The following is a 23,161-nucleotide window of genomic DNA, read 5'->3' as shown; positions in this document are numbered from 1 at the left end:
CAAGTGAACCCTCCGGCTCCTATCCCTCCCCCACCAGAAAACGCTGAGATTTTTAACCCTTCTTAGGTTTCACATGAGGCATAACTTCTGGACATTAACAAACTGGAGGACTGACAGCAACAAATCTAAACCAAATAATTGTATATGTGACAACGCACACTTCATAAAGCAAATTATAGCCTGTCAGCAATCATTCTGGCTTTATAATAACACGTTCTATCTACTACTGTTATTGTTGAACTGGTACTAAAGTGGAGCCTGCTGAGTTAGAATATTTTCAATAGTAATGAGATTTTGACAGAATTCAAAACATGTAAACCTAAGTATTTGGTATATATGGATAAATATACCATAAAATAAATGCATTTATCATATGGCAACCAGGCAAACATAACCTGGAATTATTGGTTCATAGTTCTGTTTTCCTTGGACCACTGTATTTTTCAGTGTTTAATTCTTATTATGAAGCTATTCATCTGAATTCTCAACATGCTTTGACTTACAGAAGAAAGTCGGCTGTAGAGATAATAAAAATACAGCAGCTTACTGAAGTCTTACTGGGTACAGGCTCTAGGTCAAGATTCTTCATGTACTATCTCATTTAATTCTCAAGCTAATCCTGTGGAATATTAGCTGCAGATAAAGAAATTGAGACACAGAGATTAAATAACTTACCCAAAGTCACAGAAGTGACTCATAAGTGGCAGAGCTAGGCTTTGACCCCTCCTTGTCTGATTACTAAGCTCTTGTTCTAGGCCCCTGAGCTGTACAGTCTCCAAATCTGCATGCTTTGTAAATCATGATCATTACTCAAAAGCAGGCAAAGCATACTATATGACAGTCAACAACTTGGATTTATGGCATATGCTATTAATTAGTGTTTTTTCTTTACTTTGGTAAGTAAATCTATACTCAAAATTATAAATTATTTTTTTTTCCGAGAGAGAGACAGACAGCGTGAGCAGGGGAGGGTCAGAGAGAGGGGGAGACACAGAATCCGAAGCAGGCTCCAGGCTCTGAACTAGCTGTCAGCACAGAGCCCAACGCGGGGCTCGAACCCACGAACTGCGAGATCATGACCTGAGCCAAAGTCGGATGCTCAACTGACTGAGCCTCCCAGGCGCCCCTCAAGAGTATAAATCATTATAAATAGTAGTAACACAAGTAACCACATTAGGTATTGAACTAATCAACAAATCCAAATGTGGTCAGTGATTTCGTGAAGAAGGAGCTGGTTCAATTCACGGGTTCAAATTTACTGTAGTAGTAGTATTGTTGCAGTGATTTTAATTTTAATTAAAATTTTTTTTTTATTTGAGAGAGAGAGAGCACTCACGCAAATTGGGGAGAGGAGCAGAGGAAGAAAGAATCCCAAGCAGGCTCCACACTCAGTGTGGAGCCCAACCCAGGGCTCAATCCCACAATGCTGGGATCATGACCTGAGCCGAAATCAAGAGTTGGATGCTGAACAGACTGAGCCACCTAGGTGCCCCTACAGTGATTTTTAAAATAACACCTTTTGGCATGGATTTCATGCTTACAAAAGATGGTACCTGCTTTGGGTTTTGTCATATCAATATACTGAATTTTTTCCCAGCATCTTCTGTTTGATATTATTGGACCCTGGGTATTTTTGACCCTGCTTCATAGAAAATGAGCTAACATACTCCACAGCCAAGTTAAATTAACCTGGCTTAATTAAAGAATGTACTCCCTTTCTGGCACTATCATGTTTTAAGTCTCACAGTAGGAAAATGCCTCAAAAATATATATAATTACCTATGAATGTAGCAATTTTATTACTATCGGTTCGTCCTGCTCTCTCCTCCCATCTTTTTGTTTCCTTCTCCCAAGTGACAAATCGTAGTAGACCTTAGCATCCACTTCCAGTCCTGATGTCTGGTAGGATCTATTATACCTCAGTTAGTTTACTGACATTTCTTCTTGAGACAAACTATAAGGCCAGTGGATCCCAGTCTCTTCTGCTAAAGAAAAACAGAACTACATGATCTATAGGGCTAAGGTCAGGTGTAAGTAAAGAGTCCAAAGAGGAAAAGATAAAACAATGTAAAATAAAGAATAGACTATGGGTAAGATTAGCAGGCTTGAAAATCTGAAATGACTTTTTAAAAAAATGTTTATTTTTTATTTATTTTTTACTTTTATTTAAAAAATTTTTAATGTTTATTTATTTTTGAGAGACAGAGAGACAGAGTGTGAGCAGGGGAGGGGCAAAGAAAGAAGGAGACACAGAGTCCGAAGCAGGCTCCAGGCTCTGAGCTGTCAGCACATAGCGTGACGCAAGGCTCAAACTCATGAACTGTGAGATCATGACCTGAGCCGGAGTCAGTCGCTTACCCGACTGAGCCACCCAGGCGCCCCCAAAAATGTTTATTTTTGAGAGAGAGAGAGAAAGAGAGAGAGAATGAGGGAGGGGCAGAGAGAGAAGGAGACAGAATCCAAAGCAGGCTCCAGGCTCTGAGCTGTCAGCAGAGAGCCCAACATAGGTCTCTAACCCACAAACCATAAGCTCATGACCTGAGCTGAAGTTGGACACTTAACCAACTGAGCCACCCAGGTACTTATGAACATGAAACGACTTTTAACGTACTGAAGAGAAGGTGAGTTTTCTTTGTGAGTAACAGAGACCTCCAATACCATGAGAGATGAAATGACAGAGGGTGACAAGGTTTGGCCTCCCCACACCTACCCCACCTCAGAAAGAGACTCCTGTTCATGTATGAAAACAACACATAACAATAACACCAACAATCGAAATCTCTCACTACCAACAATTGCATTCAACGTTTGGTCCTTTCTGGAACAGAAGTTTCACATGGAAGAGTGTTTCCTTATTTTTAAAATTTATTTTTCCTTTTTTATTAGGGTATCACTAACATAAGGGAAGTGCACAAATCTTAAGGAGGATAAGTGGGTATTGCATTTAAAGTTTAGGGAAATGCCTTCTGGAGATGAACTGTGATCAAAAACTGTGTCAGGCTGGCAAGTCTGTGTAAATACGTTATCAGCTGACAAGGGTAGCTGTGAAGATTGGTTCTTTTACTCTTTGCCTCACAAGAGTCAGCAGGAATTGGAAGGTTCATTTTGCATATCATGTAATTCCCTTGTCCATGACTAAGCCATCCCTTTCCTGTATTAGTGTGACTTCAGCCACCCTGGTAAACAGTAACTATTAAACAAGTTTCTGAGAGAGGTATGTGTTGATGGGAAGCACAGCAAAAATTAATGCTTTATAATTAGGCTCGACTATCATATTATTTAGCCTCCAATTACAAACAAATTCACTGGGTTTCAAGTCCAAAGACTTAACTTACTCATAGAAGTTTTAAACAGAAAACCAAAAAGGTTTGTATTCCACTTCACCACACATTACACATTTCTCTCAATATTTTGTGTCCAGAGCATGAAAATTCATTAGAAGCAGAATTCCTGAAGTAGATTAATTCTTATGCCCAAATTTTCAGTTCAGAAACTGTACTCCTCACATACTTTTCTGTACCATCCAGGGATAAGACTCTACAAGAGAAATCGTTTACACGTTTTTTTCCTCAACAAAAGTTCCCAAACTAATAAAACGTAAAGCAGTCATTTATTTATCAGTTTCATTCTTTGCATTTGCATAAAGACAAGAACCTTCATCAACTTTTAATGATCACATATGGAAAAAAAAAGACTGAGAAAGGGTAAGAAAGGTATTCTTTATCGATGACCATAGGTATTGTATGATACTAGTTTATTATTTATTTTGAAATTCACTTTTAAGTGATAAGTCAACTCAACACGCTTATATATTGCTGGTCCTCAAACACTAAACAACAGAGAATGCTGTTATTTCATACCATCATCAGGATCCTGCCTATAAATTAAATTCATATGTAAAAATAAGTAAGTAAAGGAAAGAAACTTGAACGGATATGAAACTACCAAATCATGATTCTACTGAAAAAGAGCTCACTACTGTGTCAGATGAGTTCATTTTGTAAGCTTTTTTTTGGTCCCCAGTTTTATTGAGATATAACTGACACAACATTATATTAGTTTCAGGTGTACAAAATTGTGACTTGTATATCTTGTGAAATGATCACCACAGTAAGTAAGTGATCACCATCACTTCACATAGCTACAAAAATTTTTTCTTATATCTACTCTAGTTATCCAAATATACAACACAGTATTGTCAATGATAATAAACTTCTTTATTAGATTAAAAAAAAAAAAAAGCATGCCGAGAGCAAAAATTTCAAACATTCCAGGAAGGTATATAGTGAAATCTCATTTTCTTTTGCGTCTCTTGGTCCTTCTCTCCAGAGGCAACCATTGTGAGGATTTCTGGGTGTTCTATAAATTTTTTATCTCAATATAGCAAGAGTCTGTGTCAGTGGATTATTTTTTAAAACAAATGTTAGCATTTGTCCTGTTCTGTATTTTGCTTTTCTTCCTATGCATTTATCTTGGAGGTTCTTCCATATCCACACATACAGATTTATCTCATTTCTCATTTTAACCAGTATTTAGTTAAAAATAATATATGCACATGGCGAAAATTCAGATAGTACCAAAGGAGATAAATAATGAAGCCTTTTTCTTCCACTCATATGGATACCCCCCTCAGCAGAAGTTACCACTGTTCACAGATTCATGTGTGTCCTTCCAAAAATATTCTGTACGTGAAAGCAAGCACATCCGCAAGACACATGTACAAACACATGGAGAATTGTACACTGTATGTCCAAATTGCCCTTTCATTTAACAGTATGCCTTGGAGAACTTTACATGTTACACATATATATGTATTATGTTCTTTTAACACGTATGTAATATTCCATTAAGTGATTGTGACATCATTTATTTAACTAGTCCCTTAATGCTAGACATTCAGGTTGCTTGGAGTCTTTGCTATTCTAAGGAATGCTTGTATATAATGTGTTGTGTAGAGAATACAGAAGGCAGCAGCATTGGATTCCAATGATTTCTTCCTTCAACTGCATGAAATCCAGTTTTGTTTTGTTTTTTAACCAACAATAGGTTTTACTTTTTATTTTCTTCCAATTCTTTTTCTTGTGTCTCAATATCATCTACTCCAGAATAAGGCATTTAGAAAGAATATAAAAATCTTAGAAAACTTTAACATTGAAAAAAGTTAGTCTTTTTATTTAAAAATTCTTAACTCTTCTGACAATAGCTGCAAAACTATTAATTTTAGAATATACCGGTCCACTCTTTAAAAAAAAACAAACCACCAAACAGTAGATGTATAGGAAGTAAAATATTTGAAAAGGTATCAAAGTCAGTAATTAACTTCAGAAACAACTTGTGTGTATATCCACTTTCTACAGATTAATTTGTATAAAATGTAGGAAATAAGGAAAGGAGGAAAGGCCTAAAGGAAGTCAAGTCACAAAAGCAGCTGTCAAGATTGTTGATGCTAAGAGGTTGGGCAAAAGCCAAAAGGCAGGAGCATTCGTCCTGTGTACATTTCCCGTTATTAAATCTCCAAAAGACACAGAAAACATTCTGGAAGATTTCTTTATAAAAAGTAGTATAGGTTAGGATATTCTAGGTTCATAACCAACACTTGTGTTTATAAAATATTAGCATTCCGGGAATAGTGATAGAAAAGATATTTAACAATAAATTACAAATATTGTAAATTCAGACTTTTTCTTACAGTTGCAAACACGTCATAAATTTGGGCTGTGTTTCTTTGTATAAATCCTACTTACGACTGTGCTAAAGGCTTTTGGCATGAATGCAAAGAGTATTTTCATAAATAAAACTTAGTAAAATCACTGTACACTCCATTAATTTAAAAACACTTCTCTTCAACTTCAAAGGGAAACCCTTTTCTCCTTTTTTAGTGCAAAGATGGTGTTTCTTTGCTGCTTTAATGGTTTGCTTCTTGTAGCTGTCATAACTACATGCCCCAAGTATGTGATAGTAAGAGACGAGAAGTTAAATGACATCTTTGCTTCGATTCAACATGTCTCAGACATTACAGAGCAGCAAGCTCATCAATCTAACCTCAGAAGTGCCTACCAATAAAAATTCTGCACACACATCCTTTAAATGCAAACCTCGCAAATAAATACATGGCCCTATACTAGGGTTCAGCTGGAATGGATGAATTTTATGTGAAGACGTGATGTATATATTGTTTAAGTTCCGTGTATGGGATATACTCACATACACTTACTTTGAAACATAAAAATAATACTTTGGTTTTGTGTGTAGTAAGTGACTACCAGGCAGCAAGCACTCCTCCTGAGGTTATCATATCATTACAACTTCTTACAACTTACAGTAACTATGAGGTAGATATTATTAGCAACATTTTGTAGATGAAGAAGTTATGTCACTTGCCATGGCTCACACAGTTTGTAAGTAGAAGGGCTGGGATTCAAATTCAAAACTCAGGCTCTTTCTATCACAAAACATTAAACTTGCATTTTTAAAAAAAAAAAAAGCTAACTATTCTATGTATTTTGTGTCCAAGGCACATAAAATATCTAAGCATTAATGTACTAGTTCTCTCAATGGAAATATAAGAATAATGTCACACTTTTTATTAATCTCAACCTTTATTTCTTTTTCTTTTATCTTTGCATTATGGAGAATTTTAAATGCATACAAAAGACAAAACAGTATAATAAATTCCCGTGTACACATCACCCATCCTCAACAACCTGAGTCCATTTATGATCCATCTTGTCTAATATATATACCCCCACCCCATTTCTTCCTTCCTCTCCCATATTATTTTGAATACTATGTCAGACATCTATTACTTTAACTTTAAATATCACAGTATACATCTAACATAGGGCTCTTTATCATATATATATGTATATATATATACATATATATATGCATAACACCATTGTTACACCTAAAATAATTAACAATAGATTCTTTTTAAATTGAAGTATAATTGATATACTATCTTCTATTAGTTTCAAGTGTACATCATAGTGATCCAATATTTACATATATTATGAAATGGGCCCCATGATAACTCTAGTTAGCATCTGTCATCATACAAAGTTATTACAGTATTATTGACTATATTTCCCATGCTGTACATTATGTCCCTGTCACTTATTTATTTTATAACTGGAAGTTGGTACTTCTTAATCCTCTTCACCTATTTCAGCCACTCTGGTAACCAACAGTGGTTTCCTATATCTATGAATCTGTTTCTGTTTTATTTTGTTTGTTCTTTGTTTTTTTTTAATTTTAATTTTTTAATGTTTATTTATTTTTAGGAGAGACACAGAGACAGAGTGTAAGCAGGGGAGGGGCAGAGATAGAGGGAGACACAGAATCCAAAGCAGGCTCCAGGCTCCAAGCTGTCAGCACAGAGCCCTATGCGGGGCTCAAACTCACAGATTGCGAGATAATGACCTGAGACAAAGTTAGATGCTTAAGTGACTGGGCCACCCAGGCATCCCCATTTGTTTTGTTTTTTAGATTCCACATATAAGTGAAATCGTACAGTATTTGGCTTTCTCTGACTGACTTATTTCACTTAGCATAATGCCCTCCAGGTTGATCCATGCTGTCACAAATGGCAGGATTTCATTCTTTTTAACGGATGAGTAATATTCCATTGTATAAATATACCTCATCATCTTTATTCATTCATCAATGGACACTTCGGTTACTTACATATCTTGGCTACTGTAAATAATGCTGCAATGAACATAGAGGTGCGTATACATCTTTGAATCATGTTTTTGTTTTCTTTGGATAAACACCCAGAAGTAGAATTGCTGGATCATATGGTAGTTCCATTCTTAATTTTCTGAGGAAATCCCAAACTGTTTTCCATAGTGGCTGAACCAATTTACATTCCCACCAACAGTGTGCAAGAATTCTCTTTTCTGCACATCCTTGTCAACACTTGTTATTTCTTGTCTTTTTGATAATAGCCAATCTGACAGGTGTAAGGTGGTAGCTCATTGTGGCTTTGAGTTGCATTTCCCTGATGATTAGTGAAGTTGATCGTCTTTTTACATGTTTGTTGATCATCTGTGTGTCTTCTTTGGAAAATGTCTATTAAGTCCTCTGCCTACTTTTTAATCAGGTTGTTTGGGTTTTGTTTTTTTTTTTATATTAAGTTATATCTTTATATACTTTGGAATTAACTCCTTATCAGATGTATGATTTGCAAATAAAAATATGTCCCATTCAGGAGGTTGCCCTTTCTTTTTGATGGCTTCCTTTGCCATGCAAAAGCTTTTTACTTTGATGTAATCAATAGTAGATTCTTAACATAAAATATTTAATGTTCAAATTTCTAATTCTCTCATAGATACAATTCTTTATAGTTTGACTCAAGGTGAAAATGAGGTCTACGCATTAGTTGATATGCCTTTTAAATCTCCTTTTTTAAAGTTTATTTATTTATTTTTGAGAGAGAGAGGGACAGAGAGAGAGAGAGACAGAGAGAGAGAGAGAATAAGCGGGGAAGGGGCAGAGAGAGACAGAATTCCAAGCAGGCTCTACACTATCAGCGTGGAGCCCAACACAGGACTCAATCTCACAAATTGTGAGATCATGACCTGAGCTAAAATTGAGTCAGACACTTAACCAAACTGAGTCACCCAGGTGCCCCTTAAATCTCTTTTAATCTGATAAGGCTTTATAATAACATTTTCTTTATTCACTTTGCATTATTTGCAGACTATATTTTTACACAATTTACTTTGATAAGAGATACAGACTTTCATAATAAGATTTTTAAGATTCACACAGTAGAAATTTTTCTTATGAAAATATACCGAATAATTTTCTCAGAAACTTTCCACACCCCTCATGAAGATACTCAATATTCAAGCTGGCAAGAAATTTTACTGGCTCATAGTGACCACTGGATAAGAAAAAAAATTTTTTGTTATATATATTTACATATGGTCTTTCTTAAAGTTTTATTTAAATATTATGTCATTTGCTTTAGGCTCTAGGTCCATGGTGGGCAATTTTTCTAATATTCCTTATAATGTTTTTCTAGTAATATATTTCTAATTATAAACATTATATCTTGTAACTCAAATTTTATAATTAGCTCATTTTATAAAAAGGGAAACTAAACAAAATGAAGTAAATCAGTTTGCTTAATGCCACAAAGTCATACTGTCATCATATCTAAAAGGTAAAACTAATGTTTAACATCTGATCAATATCTTGCTTTAGTACCTGATTAATAAAATGTAAAAGCTCTACAGCAGATTCCAGTGAATTTTCTTTGTAACTTTAAGAGAAACATTAAATAGGAAAAAAAAGTTCTTAAAACAAGCAGGACTTGAATTGTGAAAGGAATCTATGTCTTATTAAAAAATAAAAATAAAAAGCGCTTCCCATGTTCTCCAATCATATTTGAGTTCATTAAAAGAGCTCTTTTACTTACATTCCTTCCACATGAAAATAATAAATTATTTGGATTATGTTTTATTTTCCCTATGCTTCATTCTTTATTAATGAACATCATTCAGGAAGGTGACAGTGGACCAATAAGAAAATTTGGGTGGAAATGTGAGGGGAAGAATTGCCATTAACAGACTCGTAAATACACACCACGTCTCTCACTGTTCACTATGTCCAGGTACAGTGCTGGGGCTCGTACATACCACCACTCATCCACATAACAGCACTGCAGTGAGACAGTGAAATACAGTGACGAAGAGCATGGGCTCTGGGACTATGAATGAGCATGGGGTCTCTTACTGGGGTGACAAAAATGTTGAAACTAGAGAGTGGTGGTAAGTGCACAACTCAATGAGATACTAAAAACCACTGACTTGATTATTTTGAAAGGGTGAATTTTATGTTATGTGAATTATATCCCAAAAAGCATATGCTAGGGAGTCAGCCTGACCAAGTTAGAATCCTTAAGGGGCACGACCTTGAGCAATTCTCAACCTCTCTGTGCCTCAGTGCCCATGTCTGTCAAATAGGTTTATTAGTACCTACTTTATAGGGCTGTTCTGAAATTTTAATAAGATAATATACATATAGGACTTAGCACAGTGTTTGGCTCATCTCCCATTTTATAGATAAAGAAGCTGAGTTTCAGAGAAATCAAGCAACTTGCTAAGGTCACATGACCCTTAGCTAAACGGTTTAAGTGGGATTTGAACCAGGTCTGTCAAGACTCGACGTCCATGGCATGTTTCTTCTCTAGAACAGAGATAAGACTCTCCCTAACACTATTCAATGGTCACTCTTCTACCACATTAACCTGGGATTGAATGGAATGATGGATAAGAAAAATTTTGTGTGGAATCTTCTCTATGTCTGGGCAGTCCATCCTCCCAAGCATCTTTTTTTAAAGGTTACCCTTTCAACACACTGTACCAACTCATCACAGACTTTCCCATAACCAGATGTTTAAATGTGTACTACTAAAGAGATTTGTAAACAAGGGATCTTTTATAATTAAGAACTATTTTCCTTCCAGGCACCAGATTCTAGTTTAGTCTAAATATCCTGAAGAACACAAGTGTGTATTTAGGCAAATGCATGGAGTTAATAAAATTCATTCCATCACCTTCCTGCCATAGATAAAAATGATAAGAAAGTTTGGGGCCATCATTTCTGTCCTTTCTCACTCCCTTCCCAATACTCCCTAGTCTTCCAGGGCTTTTTAAATTCTTCTGCCAGCTGTTCTCTTATTTACATATTCCTATTCTTTTCACATTCCTAAAATGTCCTATAGTACCTTTAAGAGACCTGTTAGTGCGCCCACACATCCTGCCAGTTTCTAAAGCATGCAATCACTAAGACCCAATCAAAAGAGCAAGGTGAAAGATACTCCCTCAAAAACCATCTTAGGGGAAAGATCAAGGTTGGGGCCCAGACGTAAGGATGGGTTTTCCAACTTGATCTTTCCTTACATTTGCTTCCAAATGAGCAAAGTGTCTGCTACCTATATCCAGTCATTGTTGAGAAGCAAATAGAGTTGTCTGTTCTAAGTAAACTCTTTTTAGTTGGCCCGTTGGCTGCTACCTCTGTCCTCTAAGAGAGAAAGGCTGTGTAGAAGTTGCTGTAAACGGGAAGGTAACCGCAATGCGGCCACCACAAGAATCTGGTAATTCTGCCCTTTGTCTCTGTGGTCCCATATAGTCTCTGTGTTAAACTTCAAAGTATCTTCTCTTCTCAACACATTACTATGCTGTATCTCTGATGCTAATTCTTTATTTCTCCTTTAGGTAATTAATTCTACTCTCACAGTTCCATTCGTTTCTGCCAGTTCACATTCATGTTCTAGCCCCTGTGGATTTTGGTTAACATCTGTTAAACCTTGAACTATAGAGGGCCATTGCCTGAAGAGCATATTCCACACTTTGCAAAGCAAACTGCTACATTATTACATATAATTCTCTATTCTCGGTCTATGTTTTTAGCCATAAATCCTTTAGGACAGTGAGATATACAGTAATACATCACATTATTTAAAATATTATAAATACTATGACCAACTTACAAGAGTCAAAAAGCTTTAAAAATGTAAGATATTTATTTCTTACAGTATGTTTTTAAAGAAAACCTTATATAGACTTGAAATACACTGAAAGTATGAGCTAGAAAAATTAAAATTTTCATGAAACTAGTATCACTCCTCACAATTTGAATTTCTCTATGGCATTACTACTTACTGACAGTGGATACATTGACAATTTTAAGAACATAAAAAATTGGAAAAGTTTACAATTGATTTTAAAAAGTTTTAAAGCAAAATAGTTAATAAAATTATTTGTAAGCTTGATCTAAAACTCTCTGTGATTCTCTGAAAAAATAAAAATCCTCCATTTATAATAGGTTAATTAATTAATATTCAGAATGAAGTTTCTGACATTCTCAACCACGGTACTAAAAAGGAAAAAAATGCATATACTTTAAAGACACCCCCTCAAAGTGAATTTGGGCAAAAAAAAAAATCCAATTTTGAACCTTTTAAAAATACGTTCTAATCCTGTCCTCCTCTTTTTTTAATTTTGCACACAGCTGTCTGTTGTAGTTTTTAGAATCATGCCAGATGCTGGGTTCATCAAGCAAAAGCAGGAAAACAATGGTTTGAAAGCAATTAGACGCACCGAGGCTGCAGAGAGGCTCATATTAAAATGTGATAACACTGTTCTAGTGGGAATTTCAACACTACTCCATTTCTGACATTTCTCTGCTGCCAGACAGGCAGGCTGTGTGGAAGAGCACTGTGACCAAGGAGGTAACATACTGGAATTTATTTCTGGAGCAAATGAAGGATTAGCTGAGTTGGAGCCTTCCCAAGATTTTTGTTATGGACTCGGCCACCATTTTATTTGAATGCTACTGGATCCTGTTGGCTTAAGGAGTAAAAGCATATTATAGCTTTGGTTTGATAAAATAATCTAGCACCAATCCACTCAGAAGGCAGATGCATCACAGCCTCTTGTTGCTAAAAAGCAGGGCAGGGGAGCCCAGCAGGGTGAAGGTTAATTAAACACTCCACTAACTTTCCTTAGAAATGGCTAATGCCACTCTGTGTAGAAGCTTGTTTAGAAGACACAGAAGTAAACAATACCATCCATACATTTTTAGTGTAAAACCATAAATGGTCAAAAAGCACTCACCTTGGGGCTGAAAATCCCAATAGTACCTGAAATACAAGGAAAAGAAGGGAGATAAGTCAAACATATGGTGGATACAGCACGTAACACAAAAAGCTTTTTATTAATAGTCAATAACCAGCCACGCCACTACCTACTCTGAGAAAAAACAAAGGGTTGTCCTTGTGATTTGAAAGATTCTCAGTGGCCTGAAGGTGTCATTTAACTCACTGTAACTCAGACAATTTTGGCCATATTGCTGGCAAGGTCCTAAGAGGTTACCTAGCCATACATGGTCCAGAGTTTCTCATCAAGAGTCCTACAGACTTTGAGTACAACAATTCTTTGTGGTGACAACCTGCCCTGTATATTACAGGACAATCAGCATCACTGGTCCTTGGCACCAACTACCAGTGGCACTCCCAGTTGTTTTGACAGCTGAAACAGCATCCCCCCCACCAACACATCCTCAAATACTTCTAGGCATAAATTCTTAATTTTACAGCTGAAACCCAAACAACTGACTCGAGGTCACCTAACGTTTGAGTGTCTGTACCAGGACTGGGGCTCTTACAATTCATTGTGTCATTCCATCTCCTCTTTTATTTTGGGATATCACTGGCAAAGCCAACGACCCGTAAAGTCTTAAGTCTAATGAAATGTCAGTAACAAAAAGGATCATTTGTAAGTCACTAACTTGGAATCTAATAGCACTTTCCTCCATAGAAACAATGTTATATATGGCGGCTACCCACAAAAGTCTACTGTGCTTTGGATTCCATTTCCTCTTGCCTTCACAGGAAACTTACATTATTCTATATTGATTTTCTCTCGTATATATATTCAACCTCTTCCTCTCAATGTGGCCCTTTCCATCAGTATTTATGCTTGTATAAAAATAAAGCAAACCCTCCCTCACTTTCTTCATATCCCTCCATCTGCTATCCTCTTTCCCTTCACACCACAGTGAAATTTTCAAAAAGTGTTGTCTGTAGTTTTTCTGTTTTATCACCTCCCACTCACTCCCCAACACACTCCAATCTTGCTTATAATAACCACACATTAATTCCTGCTATGGACATAGTGAATTCCATGCCACTAAATGAAATAGAATGAGTATTTTCCATTCTCATCTTAACGTCTCAGGAGTGTGTATGTGCATTTGAGCACTTTTTTCCTTGGGAGAGAGCCCAGAGTTATTTTTTAAATCAAATTCTTATAAGAAATTCATAACCCCAAAAAAAGACTAAGAAAAAGGCAATACATAGGTAATAATGGAGTGTCTTCCAGCATACCCACAACTGATATAAAGTGAAGCTACTTTAGAGAGTATCATCCCAGTGAGTATCTAGGTTATTTCTTTATAAGACAAAAATTCAGAAAATGGAGAAGAAGGAGATAAGTGGGGAGTATGTTGCCATAATTCAAGATGAATTTGTGGGAAATTATGAAAGATAAGGAGGAGAAGATGGAGAAGCCTCCTGGTTGACTTTTCTTATTCTTTTCTTTTCCCAGAACAGTTCCGGGCTGGCATTCAGGTGAAGAGAAATGTGAGATACTTGGATGGTAGGGCAGGGAAAGTTCAGGGCAGCTCTGACATCTGCAGTGGAAAGAGAGAGAGGGAATAAGAAAAGGAAGAGGTGGGAAGGGTAAAGCAGTAGCAGCTGGGAATAAGGGTGTGCATGTTGATACAAAGGAGAATGTAGATTGAAAGTGGCTGTAACTTAAGTTGTATATATTAGTATGATGGGTCAATCTCACCCTAGCAGACAGTGCAGCATCCCACTGTGGGAAGAGTTTTTCTCTGTGGCCACTGTGAAGAGTTTTTCCATAGAACTCCTTTCTATAAAACACAGCTAATCAAGCAAACCATCAAAGGGATGAGCAACTATCCATCTTCTCTTGGTGTTTTCCATCTTCTCTTGCAGCACTGCTCTAGCCCCTGATTCCTATCATTACCCAACCTCCAATTCAATATAAATAGAAATTAGAATGTGAGCCTGTGCAAGTGTGTGTGTGTGTATGCGTGTGTGCACTTCTCTTGCCAAAATATATATGAGGGCAACAGCAGGAACTTTGCTAACCAATGTGGTTCTCATTTATTGACCCAGAAAAAAAATGGAGCCATGCTGTGGCAGTTAAAAGGCAAACTCTTGCCAAATTATTAAAGAGGCAAAATATGTTATTGATGATCCCAACTTCTTCTTTTGTCCTCTCTCCCCCACATCCCCTCCTGCAATACACATACATCTCTTCAGTTCCCCTCTCTACCTACTGTAAAGTGCCCCTGGTTTCTTGCTTGCTCTTTTTAGTTAAGAAGATCTTGTAAGTTCACATAATGCTTATGTTTTATTTTTTAATTTTATTTTAAAGGAGGTAAAGATGAACAGAAGGAAAGAGGGAGAGAGAATCTCAAGCAGGCTCCATGCTCAACATACAGCCCAATGAGGAGCCTGATCCCACGACCCTGGGATCATGACCTGAGCCAAAATCAAGAGTCGGACACTCAACTGACTGAGCTACCAAGGCACTCCACCAAGAGTATTGCTTCTGCCAATCATAGCTGTATCATATGACAGCTGATTACAAAGAAATAATTCAATTTAACGGTATTAAATAAAGTGACAGGTCTACCTAGTTGATGTTAAATAGCAGAACCTACTTTAATCTTGATGATGCTGTACTTAAATATTTCTGTCAATAAAAATCGTATGTAGAACTTGATGTGGAATGGCATGAAGTGGAATGTTAGTTCCCTTAATTTTCAGAAGGTATAAAATAATCTTGCTACCCTACTTTTCCCCTCTTCTTACCCTAAGCCTTAATTGTGTAACAACCCTCAAGAAGTTTGTTCACACACACACCTCCACCCCACAGCTCACAGAGGATACTTCTAAAAGGTAAGGCAAAAATGTGAGAAACCTCATCCCTCACTGGAGGGCACCATGGATTATTCTTTGCTGGACACAGTACCTTTAAAGTCTTGCTCTTGTCTCATTAAACATATCCTAGGATAGCCTTCATCACATTCTCTGGAAAGATGACCCCACACTAGAGAATTCTATGCTCTTTAGGAGGCATTTAGTCAAATCCTGTCAACGTCTTCTAATTCTTATCTTCCACTCTGAAAACAATTACCCCTTAGCCAGAGACTCCAACAAGTCTGAAACTAGACATTTTAAACCAAAATACAAATACCACAATAGAATTATATAGAAGAAAAAGCATACACACATGCGCATGCATGCGTGCGCGAGCACACACACACACACACACACACAGAGTTGTGTTTATCCTAAAAGCCTCTGAGAATTTCATATCAGGCCTGTGCAGATAGATAACAAACACTTCTTTAATCTTCCCTTTGAAGCTTCAGCTTCAATATGAAAAGGAAGCTATCACTCTGCGGCAATATCCATACTCAACATCATCAGGTCCATGCAAATGATATTTGGAACTGGAAAAAGATGAGCACAGAATGAGCAGAGAGAAAATGCTACAACCATATTGATGATTATTATTTTCACATTCAGTCAAAACAAATCCATCTTTACTTGTTCCTCAAAAAAACGAAAATAGAATAAAATTTCCTAATGGTCTGCTCTGTAGAATAGTCTAGAAATTTACAGTTACATTACATGTGAGACAAAGTTTGCTATTTTTATTTTTGTTATTGTATTTTACTTTCCAATTTTTGTTTAAATTCCAGTTAGTTAACATACAATGCAATATTTGTTGCATTCTATTTGTGTTTTTAAGTTAGGTCTTCACTGAACTTTAGGGAAAGGCAACAACAAATAAATTGAATTCACCATATTGAGGGGATCTTGAATCTACAGCAGCAGGAGTAGCAGTAGTGGTAATAGCACTGACAGGAATTACAATGTTAAGATTTCTCAAATACATTGTTGGGCACTGTTCTAAATATTTCTCTTATATTAACTCACTAACTCCACACTATGTAACCCTATTATTATGCCCATTTAATAAATCAGGAAACCAAGATATTGAGAGGGGAGATAACTTTCTCAGCTGGAAATGAGTCAGACAAGTTTCCAATCCTAGCAACTAGTTCTGGAGCAGGCATTCTCATAACAAATTAAGGAGGAAAGTCTTAAAAATATCATCTAATTAAAAAACTTTTTTTGAATGTTTATTCATTTTTGACAGAGAGAGACAGAGCATGAGTGGGGGAGAGGCAGAGAGAAAAGAGGGAGACACAGAATCCAAAGCAGTCTCCAGGCTCTGAGCTAGCTGTCAGCACAGAGCCCGATGCAGGGCTTGAACCCACGAACTGTGAGATCATGGCCTGAGTCGAAGTTGGAGACTTAACCGACTGAGCCACCCAGGTGGCCCTTAAAAATATCTAATTTTAAAAACATTCAGCAAAATTCACTTTTCTCTCGAAAGACATTTTACCACTGTAACAGAATTCATTCACTCAATCTACAAATACTTGTTGAATGTCTTCTGTATGACAAGTGTTTTGCTCTGGTGCCATGGAAGAAATGGTGACTAAAATATGTATAGTCCATCTGCAGATATATTTCAATTGCTTTCAAACTGCAAACAAACTGTTCCCGTTTCCCACTCAAGAGTCACAGAACACTAGACGTCTGTTAAAAATGAAGCTATTGACTCTTAATCATTAGACTGGAGGGTTGGCATGGGTATCAGATTCTTGACTATGGAGCTAACCAATGAACACTGGTTCTCAGAGCTTTCACCCTTCAGCCAGCTAATTAGATAGATCCTGGTGAAGCAGGTAAGAGAAACAACTGTAACTATCTTTTATTACTGCAAATATCCAGGGAAGAAAAATAATTCAATTTCCTCATTATAACAAAGATTAGCATATTCAGCACTTAACATATGCTAGGCATTGTGCTATGAATACATTTTAGATGTATTATTTTATCTAAATTTCATCAAAACCCTATGAAGTTATACTATTATTATTCCCATTTTACAAATTAGGAACCTAGGGGCGCCTGGGTGGCTTAGTCGGTTAAGCGTCTGACTTTCGCTTAGGTCATGATCTCGCGGTTCGTGGGTTCGAGCCCCGCGTCGGGCTCTGTGCTGACTGCCAGCTCAGAGCCTGGAGCCTGTTTCAGTCTGTGACTCCCTCTCTCTCTGACCTTCCCCTGCTCACGCTGTCTCTCTCTCTCTCCTAAAAATAAATAAAAAAAACATTAAAAAAAAACAAAAACAAAAACAAATTAGGAACCTAATTCAGGAAGGTCAATAAACTTGACCAAAATCACATAGCTATTAAATGGCAGAACCAAGATTTGTATCCAGGTCTCCTTGGTTCCAGAGCTCAAGCTCTTAAATTCCACATTAACTGTTCTTCTATTTACTGTAATATAGAAAATAAATCTACTATTAAGAGAAGGAATAACTGTTTTGTCAGACAACTTAGTATTGGATCAGACATCTTTAACTTGGAGTCCTTGGTGGAGCTTTAGAAGACTCATAAACTCCCTAAAATTGTGGGTGGAAAGCAATCCATGTTTCCTTTTCCCTTGAAGAAGAGTGCATAAACTTCATTAGATTTCCAAAAATGTCAATAACTCTTTCCTTCCAAAATGATAAGACCCACTGGATTAGATGAATAAGGTTGCAATGACATTATAAAACTAGCTACCCAGAAAGGCCAACATCTGTAATGTTATAAATCTAGAACATCTAGATGAATTTTTTTCAACTAAAGTATTAAAAGTGTTATTTTACCTGTGACTTATGGAAATTTAAAACACATCATACATTCTCTGCCTTGTTAAACCACCTGCTAAGCAAAATCAAATCTCTTCTTGATGACTTAAGAATGTAAATTTGAACTTTGGGCTTTGTACCAAAACAGTGGTGCCTTCTAAATAGGTAGGCTGTCTGCGGTACTCGGCGTCCAGAGATGACTTCTATTTCTCTCTTGACCATCTCTGTTCTCTGGTAATGGGTGTCTCCAAACAGACTGCCAAGAATGAAGTGTTATACTGGTATTAGTAATTGAATCTTAGAATTCAAATGAAAACCTGGTTGAGCAGGGCTCAACGGCAAGTTGATAACACTAGTAAAACCCCTTGACTTTGATCAGCCACATGGTAGAGAGTGATATATGCCCAAGGAGATGGCTTTTGTGAACAAGACTAATAGTATGTACACGATCCTACAATGTAGATATTTCCTAAAACTTCACTTCTCACTTTGGAAGATTCACTTGATTTCACATTTTCTTTCTAGTACCAGTATTTCATCTACTACCTTGCAGAAAGAATGGGCAAGTGGCAAAGGGTAATATGGCCAATGACACCCAAGAACAGAAATGGGAAAAGAGCACCATCTGGTGGAAGTCTCTGGTGGAGGCATCAGAGGCTGGGACCCAGGGGTAGGGGTACCAGTCTCAGAAACAGTCAGGCAGGAATGGTTAGTCCCCTGGAGGGGAGCTGGTGCCCCCTTTAACCCCAGTACCTTCAATCTATCAAAAGAACAGGACCTAGTATCTGCCTACAAGCAGCTTACAATCTGGTCTAAATGACGATTTATTTATACATGAACAGATGTCAATCTAAGATAGTAAATAACAAATATAACTCAAGTAACAGAAGGACCTGCCATAAGAAGTTCATAGGTTCTCTTTTTGAACCTAATATTTCTGTGGTCTTGAGTCTATATCCACAATTTTTAGAAACCCACCCTGGAAGACAACACAATGTTCTCCTACTTATGAAATGGTCACAATTAAACTTTTATTAAATAATAAACAAGCATTGTTATCTAATGTTGACAGTATTGATTTTTTGGAGGCCTGTCCCCAGATAATAATAAAGAAATAAAATAAATAAAACCTTACTCACCATTAGAGTCTTCCATTATACTTCCACTACATAAAATTCCTGCTATGGTCAATCCAACATCCACTCCAGGTTCCAACAGTAAAAGATCTATGTGCTTTTCTCAATTAATCAATGATTATAGTCTGTCACCACATCACTGAAAATCTGCATTCATACATCCCTTCCCCTTTGTTCTAGCATCAGGACTGCAAATTGTGGTTGTATGTCTCATAATCCCTTTGCTCCCTGCATGTAATAGGCAACCAATTATAATTCAATGAACTATTAAAGAAAAATGCCAGCCAGGTATGTTGTGACAAAATAAAAGACCATAAATGTCAAGTCAGAGTTTAGATGTTTTTTTCTTTCTGTAGCTACAAGGGAGCAACTAAAGGACTGGTTGGTTGTTTGGCTGGTTGGTTTGCTTATCTTTAAAAACAGGGAATGATGTCCACTGTGACCAAATCAGCAGAAATGTGCAGCCTGGATGTATGTGAAGGAGAAAACCTGAGAGACAGTTTACTGAAGACCAAGAAAAGGGACAAAAGATTTAATAACAGACTTGGAGGCAGGCTGGAAATAGACCATTTAGAGGAAAATCAGAGATATCTTTTGGCTCCAAACTTGTGTTTTGGGGTGAACAAGGCAGCACTCACCTACAAAGAAATGTAGCTGATTACTGTATCTTAAACTGTAGTATATTTGTCTGCCATTTTTGTCTCTCTTGATGCCTGGAACCCAATTTTGTTTTATTTTTTGCTTGCTTCAGGTTAACAGCTACTCTTGGACCACCAAGACTCCTAGTTATCTGATTAGTAAATAACTGATATCTGCATGACACTTGATTATGGACCCTACACTCAATGAATTTTACAGCAGGAAGGACACTGAAGGCATTCAGTCCAGCCCCTCACTTTATAGATGGGAAAACGAAGTATGGAAAGGTTATCTGATGGCATCATAGAAGTTTAGAAGTCCACGCTGTGAAGCTATCACAGTTTATCTTGTGTAGAATAAGGGGCAAAATCAAAAACATGATATTTACTTGAAAATTCCTTTGGTATTTTCCTTGTTATGAACATGATTACATTATTCACCTGAGAGCAAATGTTACACAAAAATATTTAAGCTGGACTAGTTCTTAGAACTCATCTGGGCAGAGTGGATTTCTCAATATTAACATGCCAACATACCATTTATATCTCAAGTTATGAAGGCTGCATTCATCCTCTCAGACATTAATAAATCTCTATGATTTGCCAGACACTCTGTGAGGGACTGAGAGTAGAGAAAGCCCCAACAGTGAGACTGTTTGGCTGGAATGGTTAAATTGTGCAGGAGTGATTTGATTGGCACAAAACACACACAAGGTAAAAACTAGGGCCAGAAGAACCCAGGTCTGGCTAATGCCAGAACCCATCTTACAGCCTGCAGATAAGAGTTGCTGAGGGAGGATCTGGGATCAGATAGAGAAGGATGCCTTGTAGGGGAGGGTGGGGGTCACAGAGAGGCCAGGCCCAGAATTCAGAGAGGCCAGGCCCCTCAGAACAGATGGCAGAGGCCCAAGGCAGGCATGTTTGAGAAGGGGATATGGTAAGATTCTGAGTGGGTTCCAAACTGAAGCCTCTTTTTTTATCTTGTGAAGTAGGCAGTGATATCATGCAAGAGTGGTATGATAATCTGCGAAGGACTGGGGAGTGGCGGGGGGGAGAGGAAAATAGAAACATTGCTAAGAGGAAGCATGTAAAGTAACTGCCAGGTGTCATTTAGGGTTCAGCTGAGGTTGGAGACTAAGATTAACTAAGTCCTACTGCATAATTTTTCTTCAACACTGAGTAGCTGCTCAAGTATAAGAGCAGAGAAGGTGGATGGATAGTTGAATTGATCTGAGGTTAAGGTTCTTCTAGGCTTGTGAGATGAAGGACAAGAGAGTAAGAGAAGACTGTAGGGCATGTCCTGGGGCTTAGGCTAGGGCGGGAGGGAGAGAAACCAATGGCCAAAGACTTGACTATAATGTCTGTACATAGTAGAGACTTTTCACAATCAATTAAAATATCCAAAAACAGGAGACAGTATTATTTGCTCTTTGCTCTCAAGACTATCCTCTGTCCCACCAGACCCAAACCTCTCTTACCTCTTGTTCCCTGTTTTAGTGGATGACATCTCTGTCCACCCAACTGAAACTTAGGAACCACCCCCCTTCACCTCTTTCTCTATTACTGTGGACATTCCATCAATCACCAAGACCTGTACATTCTACTCCCTTGATATCTTTTAAATCTACCTCCTCTCCATCTCTACAGATGCTGGATTCACTCAAGCCCTTAAGATGCCTGACCCATATTGATATCACCATGTCCTAAGATGTCCACCAGCTACCCTGCTCCTCTCTAACCCATTCTCCCCAGGGCTGATGAAGAAGGTAGTGATGAGCAAAGTCTTTGCAGACAAGTCTGGGTTGAAGTCCCAGCTCCTCCATCTTCTAGCTGTCAGATTTTGGCTGTAGCTTCAGTTCCCTCATCTTTTTTTTTTATTGAGGTATAGCTGACACACAATGTGACATTAGTTTCAGGTGTACAACACAGTGATTTCACAAGGCTGTGCTCACCACAAGTGTAGCTACCATCTGTCACTATACAATGCTATTACAATATCACTGACTATATTCCCTGTGCTGTGCCTTTTATTCCTATGACTTATTCATTCCATAACTAGAAGCCTGTGTCCCCCACTCCACTTCCACCATTTTGCCCATTGCCCCACCCCCTCCTTTGGTTTCATCTTTAAAATAGAAATAAATGGGGCGTCTGGGTGGCTCAGTCGGTTAAATGTCCAACTTCGGCTCAGGTCATGATCTCACGGTTCGTGGGTTCGAGCCTCGCATCAGGCTCTGTGCTGACAGCTAGCTCACAGCCTGGAGCCTACTTCAGATTCTGTGTCTCCCTCTCTCTCTCTAACCCTCCCCTGCTCACGCTGTCTCTCTCTCTCAGAAGTGGACGTTAGAAAAGAAAAAAAAAAAATAGAAATAAAAACTATACCTGCTTTGTATGTTTTTTTTGAGAGGATTAACTGAGATAATGTGCATGAAGAGCTGAGCACTTGGCCTGGCACCTGGCCAGTAAATGTAATGTCATTACCACCTGTAATGTCATTACCACCATGTTATTCTAATGACCTAAAGTGCAAACCCAGTCTTATCAATCCCCTGATTGAAATCCTGCAATGGTTTACCTCAGCCCTAGCTGTCAGGTTCTCCCCTGCTCTGTTCACATTGCTGCTCTCACATGTCTCTGCTCTCTCTGCCAGAACACTTTCTCCATCGTGCCCCTTCTTCCAGTGAGTCCTTGGTGGTCCTTTGGTGCTCCCACAGCACCTCTGCATATGCCTCTCAGCAACAACTGCAATACTGCACCACAATCCTGTTGTCTCTCTATGTCAGTGGGCCCTGAAGGGGCAGCGGCACAGAGCGTGGGCTCAATGAATGCTTGCTAAATAAGTGAATGGACACGAGAAACAGAAGAGCTGTCGGAGTTCAGTGTGAGTGAAGTGCAGAGCGCATTTCAGGGAGTGGGTAAGAGACAAGGCTGGAGATGCAGGCAGCAGGCAAGGCTCTCTCCAAGCAATGCCACAGGGTATGGATTTTATTCCAAAGAAGATGGGGAGAGGTGCTTTCATGTCCCTCTAAATTACTCACATGAAGGCAAGAGGGGAAAAATCGAAGGA

At 37.8% G+C, this 23,161-nt stretch overlaps 1 protein-coding gene across 1 annotated transcript in view; it reads right to left on the bottom strand.

Annotated features, from left to right (window-relative positions):
* The window catches only part of SKAP1 (src kinase associated phosphoprotein 1), a 251,183-nt gene that overhangs the window by 208,607 nt on the left and 19,415 nt on the right, over window positions 1-23,161 (bottom strand). Inside the window, exon 3 of the mRNA XM_077776878.1 lies at window positions 12,630-12,655. Coding sequence (XP_077633004.1) covers window positions 12,630-12,655 — 26 coding nt within the window. The remainder of the gene's footprint in view (window positions 1-12,629; window positions 12,656-23,161) is intronic.

The sequence above is a fragment of the Crocuta crocuta genome, unplaced genomic scaffold (genome assembly GCF_008692635.1).
Source record: "Crocuta crocuta isolate KB4526 unplaced genomic scaffold, BGI_CrCroc_1.0 scaffold352, whole genome shotgun sequence".
Lineage (NCBI taxonomy): Eukaryota > Metazoa > Chordata > Mammalia > Carnivora > Hyaenidae > Crocuta > Crocuta crocuta.
Note: the sequence above shows the minus strand (reverse complement) of the source record. Positions and strands in the feature narration are given on the sequence as shown.